Source organism: Odontomachus brunneus, unplaced genomic scaffold (assembly GCF_010583005.1).
Source record: "Odontomachus brunneus isolate Ranch 3 - 2012 unplaced genomic scaffold, Obru_v1 Obru_scaffold_030, whole genome shotgun sequence".
Taxonomy (NCBI): domain Eukaryota; kingdom Metazoa; phylum Arthropoda; class Insecta; order Hymenoptera; family Formicidae; genus Odontomachus; species Odontomachus brunneus.
Window position 1 is genome coordinate 621,513 of NW_022639480.1, and position 14,575 is coordinate 636,087.

Genomic DNA, 14,575 nt, shown 5'->3' on the forward strand with positions numbered 1-14,575 from the left:
GCACACACATATATACCTATATATAAATTTAAGAGGAAAAACTATAAGGTTATATAATTATTATTGTGTATTTTGTCTCTTTGCGATATATGAGGAGCAATTATGTATGCAGTAATAAATTTTACAGAGGAACTAATACCAATTTTAAACGAACGGGCCGGGTTTTCGCCAGACACCGAGCTTGCTTTGTATGAAGAAATTAAACCAAACCTAGTTGAGAAAATAGACAACCTAACAGAACCCCTGGAGAAAGTTCTCGAGGAATTGATGGACGGTGACATTATCGTCTTTCAAAAAGAAGGAGACAATGACATATACGAACTTCCAACGTGTCGAGAATATTTCAAGTGAGTAGTGCAAAGACTTTTGACGTGTCTCTTATTATCGATCAAATTGTATCTTTGCACTTGTTGTGTGGAACATTTTCTGACTAATCGATGAATTCGCGTTTCAGAGATCTATTCTACAGGGTAGAGGTGACGTTCTGCGACAAAACGATTCCAAACGACCCAGGTTTCACAATGGAACTTTCGCTAAGAATGACGTACGATCAAATGGCAAAAGCAGTGGCACAGCGAGTTGGCACAGATCCATATCTCTTGCAATTCTTCAAATGTCAAAAGTAAGGATTTGTATTTTTTTTTTTTTTTTTTATTTGCATTGCGACGTCGATAAGAACGGCTGATACACTATACGGCTGAGAACGCGAAAAATTTCGTGAGAAAATTTCAGTGAAAGAGGACTGTATCTCGTAATTGTGTTTCCAGCTACAAAGATTCCCCCGGCCATCCCTTGAAGTGTACATTCGAGGGTACACTCAAAGAACTGGTGTCATACTGCAAGTCGAAAGTAAAGAAATTATTTTACCAACAGCTCAGTATTAGAGTGAACGAGCTAGAGAACAAAAAACAGTTCAAGTGCATATGGGTAGGCCCGTCGCTTAAGGAAGAAAAGGAAATTATTCTCTACCCAAATAAAAACGGCACCGTTGCCACGTTGCTCGAAGAGGCTAAGAAGCAAGTAGAATTATCGGAAAATGGATCGGGAAAACTGAGGATATTAGAAATCAATTGCAACAAGCTTTTGCCTGGGCCGAAGGACGAAGTGCCCTTAGATAACCTAAACGCATCAGGCACCAAGCTGTACAGGATAGAAGAAATCCCGAACGACGAGTTGAATTTAGCGGAGGACGAAATGCTGGTACCAGTTGCGCATTTTCACAAAGATGTTTTCTCAACGTTCGGTATACCTTTCTTCTTCAAGATAAAACACGTGAGTAGTTCTTCAAAGTTCAATTGACACTTGAATCCGGAGATGCGGACAGATCGTGCATTAAATGAACATTACGAACCTCGCAGGGTGAACCTTTCCATAAAATGAAGGACAGGCTGTTGAAGAAACTGGGTGTTCAGGAGAAAGAATTCGAAAAGGTAGGCATCCTTATCTTATCTTTTTTGATCTCTTATGAGAATTCATAAAAAAACTTTGAAGTTTAAGTTCGCGGTGGTGTCAATGGGGAAACCGCAGTTTATTATCGATTCGCCGGACCATTGTATCGATATGACTGATTTCCTGCCTCACACAGGTAGTAAGTATGAGCGATGTCGCTCATCTTCCTAAAAGCATGTCGATATAAAGCATGTATACACATGCATACATATACATTAAACGATCACGTTGTATATGTCGTACTCTTTGTCAGTTTCTATCAGCGTGACTTAATCTGTGATTCATTGAAACTTGGTAAATCACGTTATTGAATTTTCTCAAGTCGCGTTGATAGGAACGCGACAATTGGTGCGTGATTTATATCATAACAGATATTGGTTAAAGAATGAATTATGTGTAATTGCTTTTAAATGCAGGCACATCACCACACAGGCCTTGGCTCGGCCTGGAGCACGTCAACAAAGCGCCGAAGCGCTCTCGCATCAACTACCTCGAAAAGGCCATTAAGATTTACAATTAAATTTCCACCACACGAAGAAGAATTAATTAGGCAGCCACTCATAATAATTTATACGACTCTGTATAGTGAGAGAGCGACGTCTGATACACGAAAGGATTGGAAAAAAAGGAATATGCATTCACATATTTGTTTCTTTAGCCAGATTAAATATACGCGATTTTAATACTATGAAAACGATATCGGGAGGGAGTAAATCCAAGCTTTGTATACGATGGATTATTAAGACTGTCGTGAAATGTGCAGTGGTATTTTACGCATCATGGAAGAGCGATATGATGTAGTTCCTCGACTTGAATTTGTAAAGTTCTTCTTATGTAACTACCCAGTCGGCTTGCTTTGGTGTCATGCGAGATTCGACGCGAACTTTTGCGTGGAGTACGGAGAACGTTTTCATTTAGAAATCCATTTTGTAAGCCGCACCCAATCTAATACCATCATCTGATTATTATCTGCAACACAGACTGGATCCTCTTTTTCCTGTAATTTTATTGGGACATTGGGAGAGAGAAAAACGGGCACGTTACTTCTGCAAAGTTTAAGTTTTTTCTTTTATTCTGTCGTGTAAAATTCGTATGTAGCTATTAAATCTCCAGAGCTGCTGCTGCTCGTGTGTTCCGCATAACATGTAACACTCATAATGCTATATTACTATGAAAAAGGACTGTTATATACATATTGCAATTGTAATCAGGATGTTTGAAATGTAGACTTGTTAATATTTACGCAAGACAAGAAAGCTAAAGAAAAGATTCAAAATTTCCAATTTGCCTTGAGAAATTTCATGTGAGATGTGAAGACGATACAAATGTCTCGGTAAAATTTCAATATCTAATTGAGCAAAGTACAAAGGACTACATTGCTACGTTCTTCTATGTTGCAACATATAACGAAACGTAAGAAGGTCGCAGACTGTGCGTGTGTATGTGTGTGTGCGTGTATGAGAGAGAAAGAAAGAGAAAATGGAAGTCTAAAGCTGCCTTTCAAACACCCTGAAACATCTTTCTTGCGTTCAAATGTACTTTTTTTATGTATTTTATCTTGTACATTTTACCGAAATCATGAAACACCGCAAACGCGAAAAGGTACATCCGAAGCAAGAGATTAGCGAAACGAGTCCTGCCCCTAAACGAGAAGATTCTTGTAAAAGGATGCAAATACTAGCTCAAACAAATTACGTAACAGCATGTTTGATGATTTTTTAATTTTTTTTTTTTTTTTTTAATTATATAGAAAAGTATGCGTGTGTGAAACGACCGCTCTCATTTTCGCGGAGCGACACGGAAAATGTAACGATTCTATTAAGAAGGTATCATAGTATTCTCTTAATTTGATCATTAAAGATATTAGCGATTCATTTTTCTTTTTTATATTTAATTTATAACGCACTGCACCTAAGAGTAATATCTTGACGAAGCTCTCATCGAGGGAATCTGCGTTATGCAAGATTTCCCGTTGCTTTCGCGCGAATCGTTATTTATCATTTTCTATACCTCACTGTGATGAACCCCTTAGCCGACATGTATTTAAAAAACACCACAACTCACAGATATTCAAAGTAGCGTAATTGTAAGCGAGTCGAAGAGGACCGACCGAGGTTTCTATATCGATTATTTAATGAATTTCTCCTTATGTTGAAAGAGGGGAAAAGAGAAATAACTGTTTATACATTACGTGCTTAAATTCTCAATGAGAGCCGTCGTCTACGAGCTTAGACGTAATTAAGGCAAAGCTTACTGTAAAGAAAGAGAACGAATCGCGGATTGCAAAAACGTAGTATAAAGAATCGTAACGTTCGCAATGTCGCATTATGTAAAGTTCGCCAGCACGAATACGTTGTAAAACGGGGATACACCAATTTTAAGCATTTACCTAAAATTGGACGATATATTTTGACGTGACTCTGTAACGTGGCATTTGTGTGTATCGTTGAATCCGTTGTTCTGCATTATAAATTGCACGAGTCGCTAGGATTTTGACTGGAGATACGTCGGAGAATACGAAAGTGCTTTGTGTCGCGCGATCGAGTACTGGTTATGCGACAGAAGAGAGTAAATCTCGATGCGCAATGGTATTTACGAAGATTGGATGCGTTAATCGAGCGAGAGGGAGAGAGAGAGAGAAAGCAGAGTGTGTGTATGGTACGCGTGGTTTTTTGTAAAACAGATCTAAACAAATATGGCTGTATATACAGACCGTTCGGTGGCGTATAATCGTAATTTTAATATAACGCATCTGTGAAAAAAAAGTTACTCCAAATTATTACATCGCGAACACGTCGAGCGTTTTTTGCTACTTATATCTATAATCGCGTTCACTTGAGTCTGTTCAGGATAATTTCTAGTAAGAGCATGTTTGTCAGATGTGTTGGAGGCGGATGCGAGAGCGAGTGCGAGAGAAAGAGAGAGCGTGTGCTTGTGTGTGTATGTCACTTACAATAAAATTCAAATAGAATTGTTGTAAAGAGCATAAGAGCATCACCATCACAGATCTGATTGCCGAGGAGATATTTTACAGAAAGAGACAGAGTCGCGAGTATCTTTGTACGCCTAAAGGTTGGTGTTCGCAATATCGTTGCATTATTATAGCCGCGTATGTTCCTGACTGCATTTCTTCAATATTGTCTTTTCTAGGTGAACAGATAAAGAAAATACGAAAAAGAATGACACGATCGTTTCACAAAGAATCTCTGCCGAGTACAGGTGGAAAGCACGCTAGCGATAGACCTTTCGTAGTAGAAGCGGCGATAACGATATTTTATACAGTCTGCAAGGGAAGAAAAGAGAGAGAGAGAGAGAGAAAGAGGAAATGAGAGGATTCTCTCCGATACATGATTGTTGCAACCTACATAGTAACAGAAGGCCATGGAAATCACATTTTGTTGTTTATATATATACATATATATACACATATATATATACATACATACAAATATACATATATATGTATATATATATATATATATTTCGTTATTAGGTTTCTTAATAATTACTGAAGGCAATCTAGATATGAAAGAAACATGATATAGAGGGACAAGGCAGTTGATGAATTGAAAAGTAAACCCGTGTACCTTTCCTTTTTCAAGAAAAGAAAGTTTTACAAAAGTCTGTCCGAAACAATATCATGTCTAAGTTATCAATTGTATTAATCAGCAGTATATCGGCACGCGCGACGAACCGGGAGCCGGCACGCGGTTGCTTGTAATAGGTTGTAAAACGAGATTTTTGCGTTTTTTGTAGAGCTGACTTTATAAAAGAAACTGCTCAACTGCGATTGTAAATTTGACTGTTTGATAGTTCATTTCTAGGGCGAGCGATGAACTAAAATGCGATGCAGGAAGTATGCGTAAAGAAAAATGAATAATAAAAAGCAATACAAATGGACGCGCGCGAGTGTTATCATTTTCAATATATTTCTCTTTGTGCCTTTATTCGAAGAACGACACACATCGTGGATATATTTTATATCTTAGTATTTAGAAACACATCTCACCGTTGAACGAACACAGCGATACGCCGGACGAATTCGCAGAGGCTTGATTCTTGTATCAATGCGAAAATCCGTATTTCCAGGTGTTTGCGCGCTGCAATTGCAAAACGTACACGAGCGTGTCGTTAGATCGGCTTTCTCTTGCGGTCGATCCCGTTTCCGCCTGAACGCCACCACGCTATCGTTAGTCTAGGTATCATAATTGAGTAATTAGATAAGCAAGTGCGTAACAGCGTTGTGCGTCAACGATTAGAAAATTTGTTGCGCGTCTTTATAGCTGAGCTCAGCTCGTTTCCTCGTTGCGATTATCGAGAGTCGTACACTCGTCGTTGCTTAACTTTGCAGCCGATATTTGCGAATCTCCAAAGGATCGCGCGCACATCTCCGCGTAATATCATCGCAAAGAAATGAAAAATCGATGTCACAGTCTAACAGTTGATTATTAAACGGAAGGTCTTCTTCCACAGACGAGAATGATATATCTTGTTGCGAATATAATTGATTACATCGTAAGATATGTACTCTTCAAAGATAAAATGTCCAGTACGCGAATTTATCGAAGAATAGCGTGGCGACAGGGGATGAACAAATCGACACCACGAAAGGAGATTGGCGATAAGGGAAAGCATTCAAAGGTCTTGATAAAAATGCCGACCAGATCGGCTGGTTCAAACGGGAGCTGCATGCACATGTGCGCACGTGCGAAGCAAGAAAAAGTCTCTATCGCCGCGAGACGTGCACTACTTTCGAAGGAGTGACGCGAAATCGCGCGATTCGCCTCGACGATATTGCAGCTTGCCCGTCTCGACTCGCGTTGTTCAAGAATTGCGAATCTTTCCGTTCAAGTACTCTCCGAGAACACGAAGATCTCTAACAGAAGAAACACGAGTCTTGCAATCTGGAAGTAATCTTGGGAAAAAAAGGAATGTAAGTATTCCATCGCGAATCTCGAGACCAGCTCGTTCAGATTTTCTCGATGTGTGCGCGTGTGTGTGCATACATGCGCGCGTGTAGTGTACACCGTAGACTCATTAATTGCAAGTTGAACGTGTTTCCATTGGGAAATCGAGAGTGCTGCTATGTACAGGTTCGATCAAGCGATGGAAACTATTCGACGACATCAACCTTAGAGGCTTATTCTGTAATTTTCAATAACAGTTATTGTGTTATTATCGTTGTTATCATTATGCAACTTGTCTACCATATATTATACCTACCTAATAATAACGATGCTATTATAAAAAGTACAGAATAGACTCCTTAGAAACATGCAATGGTAAACTAACAGTTCTGGTAAGACAATCAGATGAAACGAACAAAAGTCAAGCTGAAAGAAAAATTGGAACACTTATTTCAAATTTGTTGAATCTTTGAAATAATTTGAAGATTTATTCAAGCAGTGGCACCAGTGAGAAAATCATTTTCCTTTCATTATTAGCACAAAGGAATGTGTAGTGCAAACACTTAGAGAATAGTCTAAAATTATCGAATGCTAATAAGAAATATCTGTGAGCAATTAATATTGAGTCAAACTAAAAACACATGTAAGCATTTTGTATGCAAACATTCTATCTTGGTTCAATGTACCAGATATTATACATGTTGATATATTACTTATTATTATTAATGAAATATAATTTATTCAATGCTCTGAGATAGATTTTCACAAGTACAAACTAATGCAAGTCCAAAAATCACCAAATTATTGTACAATTTTCAAACTTATTCATTACATGTAAGATTGAAAATGGCACCAGCAATCCTAATTACAATTTCAAAGCATATACAATGTCTGAGACATACATACTGTTTATATATCATGTAAAATAATTAAACACCTTGGAAATGTGCTGGTATCTGTGCCAATCGTGTAGTGAAAATTAAGCAGGAGTTAGCAATAGAGATGTGCAGTTTGGCGAGCTAATCCTGCGTGAGAAGAAGCTGTTGCATCGTTTCCCCCTTCAGCAATACTGAAATAATAAATAGCAAATATAAAAATCTGCAGATACTACCATTGCTCGGATTCTCGCGCGAACGAATACGTTTCTCGTGAGTCGCGCTCGTGACGTCACGGGACACATGCGCGGTGACTCGGCAGTGTCTCGCGCTCGTCATCTGGCAGAGACAACGGCAATTCGGCTCGCGACGAAGAAGTCGACGAGGAAGTCGAGTCAATTTTCCATGTGCTTGTTCTTCGCGCAGAGATCACGGTAGCGCCGTTCCGGTACAGAAGGGATCGAACGAAGACGTGGATACGGTGTGAAGCGGGCGCGTGAGTGACGTGATCATCCACCAGTCGCCACAGTCGTGTGCGAGGCGCGAGGATGACCGGCAATTGGTCGATTTTGAACCGGCGCGCTTTTCAATTGGCCGAAGGTCTGCTGAATAACCGGCCCTGTTGCAGCAGACGTTTCGCCAGCGTGAGGACACGCATTCCGGAAATCTGCGAGCCGGCGCGAAGAGGCGTTCATTTGTCAACCACCTGTTGCGTGCCGAAGCAAGTGAGTTGTTTATTTACCAAATAACGATGCGATTTCCGAATTGAAACACGCGTCAACTGTGAAGGTCTTTCTCTGTTCAACGAGCGACGACGCTCGTTATCGCACGTGGTCGAATCATGGATTGTCCTTCCTAAATCTTAGACAGTGACAAGAGCGTTGCTAATGTCGTCGACTTGAAGGTCATCGTGGCTTCAATCGATCATAATATGTTTTCAAGTTCGTTCGTTATTGAAGAACTTTCGAACTAGTGCACGCTAATGCGATAAGCTAAGTTGAAAGAAAGTACATGACAAAAGAATTGTTATCGTTTCAAAGTTCTCGTTATCTTTTATACATATGGAAAATAGACTGCACGAATGTTACGACAGCTATTTCGTAACGTACTTTTTCAATTCTCATTTTCTTCGGAATATCATTTGGGCTTATCACGCGAGTCTATTTATCTCTCCCGCATAACACGATATCACATTTGTCGTACGATATTTGTCAGAACGATTTCTTCATCTATTCAATACGAATGCGAGTAAGTAAAATGCGATTAATCGCCGTAGATTCTGAAACATTCGCGAAATGCGAGACGTCATCGTGTATAAATATATTTTCGTGTGTATTGCACCATGTATGGGGTTATCGAATGAACTCTCATGGATCAATTTACAAGCGCGATATGTGTTACACGAGTTCAGATGCAGTCGCCGTAGCACTCTCCTCGTATCTTAATAAAGTCCAAGTGCTCGTCAACGAAGTTCACTGATACAATTCGGATTATTTCAGACTTATCGTGAGGTAACGTTAAATAAAAATAAAAAAACAAAGAACAAACAAATTAAAATTTTCAGGAGAGCTTGAGAAATATTTGAAATTAAACAAATAATAGATAATAGATTAACTACTTTTACTTTATTCAACAATAATAATAAGCGTTAAATAATCGTTAAATAAGTATTAAATAATTATTTATCTGAATATATTTTAATGATATTAAACCATGAACTTGTTACCATGAATTGGACAATGTTGTGATGATTGACAGAACATGGCATCGATACTTTTCTCCAATATCTGGGAAACTGATCCTGAGCTCTTCGAATTGATGAAGAAGGAGAAGAAACGGCAGCAATGTGGGTTAGAATTGATTGCCAGTGAAAACTTCACATCTCTCAGTGTGTTGCAGTGCTTGAGTTCGTGCTTGCACAATAAGTACAGTGAGGGAATGCCTGGTCAAAGGTATCAACTTTCTGTTGCAATTATTTCTTTGTAGGATTCATGTGCATGTGCATGCAATGTAAAGTAAGTAGAATATTGCAAATGATAACATACTAAAAAGAATACTTAATTCATAAGACAGTGACCGTGTCTGTTTTGAATATTAATTATGAAAATTTAATGATTTAAAAAGAACAAGTTGTATGGAATTTTTATTATATGACTGATTGATAGATTTAACTTTAAAGAAGTTGAGAATGTAACCAGAAAGTTCTGTGGATTCTAAATTGTTTAGGAAAGTATATAAGTGTACATCAGGATTAAAAAAAATCAAATGAAAATGTAAACTTTTCCTAATTAATTTTTAAGTTGCATTCTTTAAATAACATCTAATACATAGTTTACATTGTCTATATATAGATGTAGATTATCATAACTTAAACGCTCAATATTGCTTCTTTGTAACAAATTCTTTACTATGAAATCGCTCATTGCTCGATCAAAATTCTCTTCTCCTTTTTCTATTCTTATATATTCGTAGATATTATGGTGGAAACGAATACATCGATGAGATCGAGTTACTGGCGCAGAAACGTTCCTTGGAAGCCTTTAATTTAAACCCTGAAGAATGGGGCTGTAATGTGCAGCCTTATTCGGGAAGCCCGGCTAATTTGGCGGTGTACACAGGTCTGTTGGAGCCTCATGGACGTATAATGGGCCTGGACTTGCCCGATGGGGGCCATCTTACTCATGGTAAGTGAATAAGATTCGAGCAAATTGACCAATTTATACATGCGCGCCGCAACTCCTTCACAATCAGTCTTATCTACATATGCTGCTACAGGTTTCTTCACGTCGTCCAAAAAGATCTCCGCCACGTCTATCTTCTTCGAATCCATGCCGTATAAAGTTGATGCCAAGACTGGCATAATCGACTACGACAAGTGCGCGGAGATGGCGAAATTATTCAAGCCGAAAGTCATCATCGCCGGAGTTTCCTGCTACAGCAGGTGTCTGGACTATAAGCGTTTCCGTCAAATCGCCGATGAGAATAACGCCTATCTCTTCAGTGACATGGCGCATATTTCGGGACTGGTCGCCGCCGGATTAATACCCAGTCCTTTCGAGTACAGCGACGTTGTTTCGACGACCACGCATAAAACTTTGCGGTATACACACGCATATAAGCATTGTAACAATTGAATTTACGTATTGTAATAACTCGAATAATGACATCTTGTTCATTTCAGAGGTCCACGCGCGGGCGTTATCTTCTATCGAAAAGGTGTTCGAAGTATCGCGAAGGATGGGAAGAAAATTATGTACGATATCGAGAATAAGATCAATCAAGCGGTTTTCCCAGGCCTCCAAGGTGGACCTCACAATCATGCGATCGCCGGTATAGCTACCATTATGAAGCAAGTCAAGTCGCCAGAATTCGTCACTTATCAGAAGCAAGTAGTGGTTAACGCACAAAGACTGTGCCAGAGTCTGCAGAAGTACGGTTATCAGATCAGTACGGGTGGTACGGACGTTCACATGTTGTTGGTGGATCTGCGATCCAAAGGTATCACTGGTTCAAAAGCGGAAAGAATCCTGGAATCAGTGTCCATCGCTTGTAACAAGAACACCGTTCCCGGTGACAAAAGTGCATTGAATCCTAGCGGCATCAGGCTGGGTACGCCGGCGCTCACTACTCGTGGTCTGACTGTAGATGATATCGACAAGGTTGCGGAATTCATACACAAAGGTAACGCCGTTAATTCTTTTCTATTCTTGGCGTTTTTGCTTGAGCAGTTTCTGAGCGCTAATCAGCTGAACATTGTGACTCAAATAACATGGTCTACACTTTAATTAGAGAGAAATAGATTACCGTAATCATAATTTTATATTATTTCTAGGATTACTACTTTCTAAGGAAGTGAGTGATATCTCCGGGCCGAAGCTGGATGATTACAAAAGAGTATTAAGCACCGATGAGGGTATTAAAATAAAGGTCGCGCGGCTAAAAAAGGAGGTAGAGTCATTTTCGTCTACATTTCTAATGCCCGGTTTGGACACATATTAATATCGCAATAATAGTAGATTCGTTGAGTTTCGGAACATTTGATTTAAGCCATTTTTTTACAATTTGCGGTTTTGCAAAATTATCTACAGGATTATACAAATTATAAATATTGTACATAGACTTCTATATAATATGTTAATTGACTGCTCAGACTGCGTGAACCAAATATATAGAAGTCTATAATTTTATAATTAATGGTATATGTAACGTAATTGTTTTTTACGAAGTGTTCATTGAGGTAGGACGCGGAGGCGTGATGCCGGGCATATCTATAGTCAGGAAAGATTTATTTATCATTTCCATGGCCTTCTGATGGCCATGGACTTCTTTCTTCGCGACGGATTTCAAGCGAGACGATTCCATCTCATCTTCTTGCTAGTGACTGGCACGAAGTTTCTCCAGTCTTGCGAATCGTGAGTCGCAGTCTCTCATTGTTATGTACGTCCTGTCCCAAAATTCGTACAGATACGCGCAGTTGACCAGCAAAAGTCGCTGTCATCCTCAATAATTATTCGTCATTTATTTATTTCTTTTTAATCTTTATATATCTTAACATCTGATAATTCACGAAAAAGTGCAGAAAATAGACAGTGCCGACTACTGCAATGCAGTAACAGGTCGCGAAATTGTTTGAAATTTTCGTTTAGCAGCAAGGTCGTCTGCTCGACCGCCTGACCAATGAGGCACCGGGCCTCCTCCATGATGTCGTCCTGCGACTAAACTCCTGTCCATTCCTCGTAAAGTTTCTGAAGCCTTCCAGTTTCTGTATGCAGTAGATACTTGAAACGCTGTACAGTATACTCCCTTTCTTCCCTCGAGACATGAAGTGTTCGAAAGTTTATAAGCTTTCAAGATCAAAAGAGGCTGGTGATGAAGTCTTTTTTGACCTTGAAAGCTAGATAAGTTTATTTGCAAAAATTGCTGAATCTCTGAACTACTCATTTCTTCTTCGACTCTGATATTATCTTCAGTGCTATTAGATATGATTATCTTCATGTATTTTTCTTCCATGCTATATTCTTCCATTGTACATGAAAAAACCGACGATCGCTTCACACTAAGATTTAATGATTTTTCGAATGAAGAAAACGAAGTTTCGGATGATTTGAATTTGTAATTAAGTAGAGCGAACGATTTATCATTTTCAACCTCAAACTCGATATCTTTTAACTTTTGAAAACTTTCAGTCTTCGGAATCGTAGATGATGATTTTATAACGTTTGCGGCTTTTTTAGCCAGATGCTTTTGCGTGGCCTTCGTGATTCCTAACTTAAGATTTTGCATGTTCTTATATCATTGGTTTCTTCTTGTTCGCGGCTGACGTGTAAGTGGATGCTATTGGAGGATAAATACGGTGATGAACAATTCCGACCTTAAACGGCGATCTTTTGTTCAATTTCTCCTGATTCCTTTCCTTCTCTCGCTCTGCTCCCGACTTTGATATGTAAGAGTCGAAGAGAGTCGGTATATCGAAAGCCGGAGTTTGCTGGGTCGGGACTCGAACCCGGGTCTTTCGCTTGCCGGGCGACTGCCCTAAATCACTGAGCTACCCAGGCTCCCACTCCAACACACTCTCTCTCGTCTTGTTATTATCAAGATACCGCGTGTTATCTCAGTTTGGTTTACATCCTACAGATAATTTCTTCTGATTTTCTAAAATATTGAGTAGGGGAAAACATTTAGAGAGAAAGAGAGAGGGAAAGAGGTAGATAGATAGAAAAAGAGTAGTCGGCACTCTTCATTTTCTGCACTTTTTCGTGGATTATCAGGTATTAAGATATACAGAGATTAAAAGAAATAAATAAATGGCGAATAATTATTAATAAATAATTAATAAATCTCCATATATACCTGAACATTTGATGAAATCCGAACAAGAGTGTGGGCTACTGAGCATTGTTCCTTATATCATCTTTTGTAGGATCGAAAAATCTTTCTTATATGTGTATTATATCAATTAATTTTTATCTATTCAAGAAATGTAATTGTATCCTTAGCGAAATCTTAAGTTCTGACTTCAAAAAGATTGTTCGAAAAAAAATATTCTAATAATAAAAAAAGACAGTTTAGTTGCAAGATGCTATGCAATTCCATATTCTAAAAGAAAACTTTTGTTGAAAAAATATTTCTTCTCGTTAGAAGAGGAATGATATTGTGCTTGGAATATTTTTCTCAAAAGAATATTCCAATAATACTCTTAAAACCATACATAGATTCTACTAAGGATGAGATTATATTTCTTTTTGGGTGTTAAAAATGCTGAAGAATTCTAAAAATGTCGGTAACTAAAGACGATCTCATTAATCACGCTATTTTTTTTGTACAAAAAAAAATCAGACCATCTTTTCGAATGTACATATATATTTTACATAAATACAACGTATGATACTTTGTTTTACTATATTTAGCGGAAAATCTGACCACGCATGTACAGTAATTTTCCCATATAACACAATGTCTAAAATCGGGACATAAGACCTCTTAAAACATCTTAGCATCTTAGGGATGTCTTACATTTCGATGTCTGAGAGACATATTATGTCCTGAATTTTAAACTTTGTGTTGTGTGGATTTCTGCTAATTTTTCCGATATTTTTAAGTTTCTAGATTCAAATGTAAATATACAGCAGAGTTTTTTGAAATTTTGTGCTTGATCGTATAACTGTCTTTTTCGAACTTTTTTCGACATATTCGAAACAAATCGGACATATCCAATAAAAAACTTATCTACTGAGAATTACTAAGAAACAAATTTTCTCGTTGGATATTGTTTGCATTTCGAAATATATCAATGTGTTCGTCATTTCTTGCAAGAAAGTATAAGAATAACTAAAAATGAAATTATTCGATGGGCTGTTAAGAAATCCGTTCTTTCCACATCGAAATCGATTACATCTATTTGTCGCGAATAGTCTCGTTATCATAGAACACGCATAAAATGTCAACATCTAAACATGAGAAAAACGTGTATCGTCTCGAGGTAAATAGAATCTGCACGACTTTCGAATGTTATCGAAATCATCTACCAATAAGGTCTTAATGCGTCTTCTGGGCAAAGTTGGAAGCGTTCCCTCTATAAAAAAGGCATGGACATGTCCATTATTGTCTCTTTTCCGCAATGCCCATTGGCTATCTCGAAATCTCGATCTCGATATGCGCTCGGAAAAAAAGTAAAAGTAAATAAAAGTATTTACAATTGTATGAAATTAAACAGAAACAGTGCAAACTACATTATGTTAGTATTCAGTAACCTCTTAATATTAAGGCCCATATTGTAAATTCTTGATAACATTGCTTCTAAATATAGCTTATAAGCTTCCTGATCGGCTCATAAGAACATTGAAA

The 14,575-nt window shown here is 38.2% G+C and overlaps 2 protein-coding genes and 1 long non-coding RNA gene across 9 annotated transcripts in view; 2 read left to right on the top strand and 1 right to left on the bottom strand.

Moving 5' to 3' along the window:
• The window catches only part of LOC116843090 (ubiquitin carboxyl-terminal hydrolase 7), a 14,991-nt gene extending 9,642 nt beyond the window's left edge, over positions 1 to 5,349 (top strand). The window contains exons 13-19 of one of the 5 annotated variants that reach the window (XM_032813134.1): positions 128 to 347; positions 455 to 622; positions 768 to 1,272; positions 1,359 to 1,430; positions 1,492 to 1,588; positions 1,866 to 4,521; positions 4,600 to 5,349. In XM_032813134.1, coding sequence (XP_032669025.1) covers positions 128 to 347; positions 455 to 622; positions 768 to 1,272; positions 1,359 to 1,430; positions 1,492 to 1,588; positions 1,866 to 1,969 — 1,166 coding nt within the window. In that variant the 3' untranslated portion in view covers positions 1,970 to 4,521; positions 4,600 to 5,349. Of the gene's footprint in view, positions 1 to 127; positions 348 to 454; positions 623 to 767; positions 1,273 to 1,358; positions 1,431 to 1,491; positions 1,589 to 1,865; positions 4,522 to 4,599 lie in introns of those variants that run through there. The other 4 variants (XM_032813138.1, XM_032813136.1, XM_032813137.1 and 1 more) reach the window with 4 other exon arrangements.
• Positions 2,978 to 7,741, bottom strand: LOC116843092. The gene is made up of 3 exons (XR_004377837.1): positions 7,294 to 7,741; positions 6,673 to 6,782; positions 2,978 to 6,594 (listed from the first exon to the last, which is right to left on the bottom strand). It is a non-coding gene; the product is annotated as an uncharacterized LOC116843092 (long non-coding RNA).
• Positions 5,507 to 14,575, top strand: LOC116843091 (serine hydroxymethyltransferase, cytosolic). Of its 3 annotated transcripts, XM_032813140.1 has the most exons (7): positions 5,507 to 6,382; positions 7,658 to 7,956; positions 8,990 to 9,183; positions 9,704 to 9,915; positions 10,007 to 10,331; positions 10,413 to 10,912; positions 11,064 to 14,461. In XM_032813140.1, exons 2-7 carry the CDS (start codon positions 7,780 to 7,782, stop codon positions 11,228 to 11,230), a joined length of 1,575 nt encoding a protein of 524 aa, XP_032669031.1. In that variant the 5' UTR covers positions 5,507 to 6,382; positions 7,658 to 7,779; the 3' UTR covers positions 11,231 to 14,461. The 3 variants fall into 3 exon arrangements, with proteins under 3 accessions (XP_032669031.1, XP_032669032.1, XP_032669033.1); XM_032813141.1 differs by lacking the exons at positions 5,507 to 6,382; positions 7,658 to 7,956 and adding an exon at positions 8,103 to 8,479 and having other exon boundaries at positions 11,064 to 14,575; XM_032813142.1 differs by lacking the exons at positions 5,507 to 6,382; positions 7,658 to 7,956 and adding an exon at positions 8,575 to 8,742 and having other exon boundaries at positions 11,064 to 14,575.

What these genes read in the sequence shown, in the direction of transcription:
- LOC116843091 (XM_032813140.1), top strand. Translation starts at nt 7,780, where the DNA reads ATGACCGGCAATTGGTCGATTTTGAACCGGCGCGCTTTTCAATTGGCC. An exon ending in GAGGGAATGCCTGGTCAAAG is followed by an intron (nt 9,184 to 9,703) that starts GTATCAACTTTC and finishes ATATATTCGTAG; the next exon opens with ATATTATGGTGGAAACGAAT. An exon ending in TGGGGGCCATCTTACTCATG is followed by an intron (nt 9,916 to 10,006) that starts GTAAGTGAATAA and finishes ATGCTGCTACAG; the next exon opens with GTTTCTTCACGTCGTCCAAA.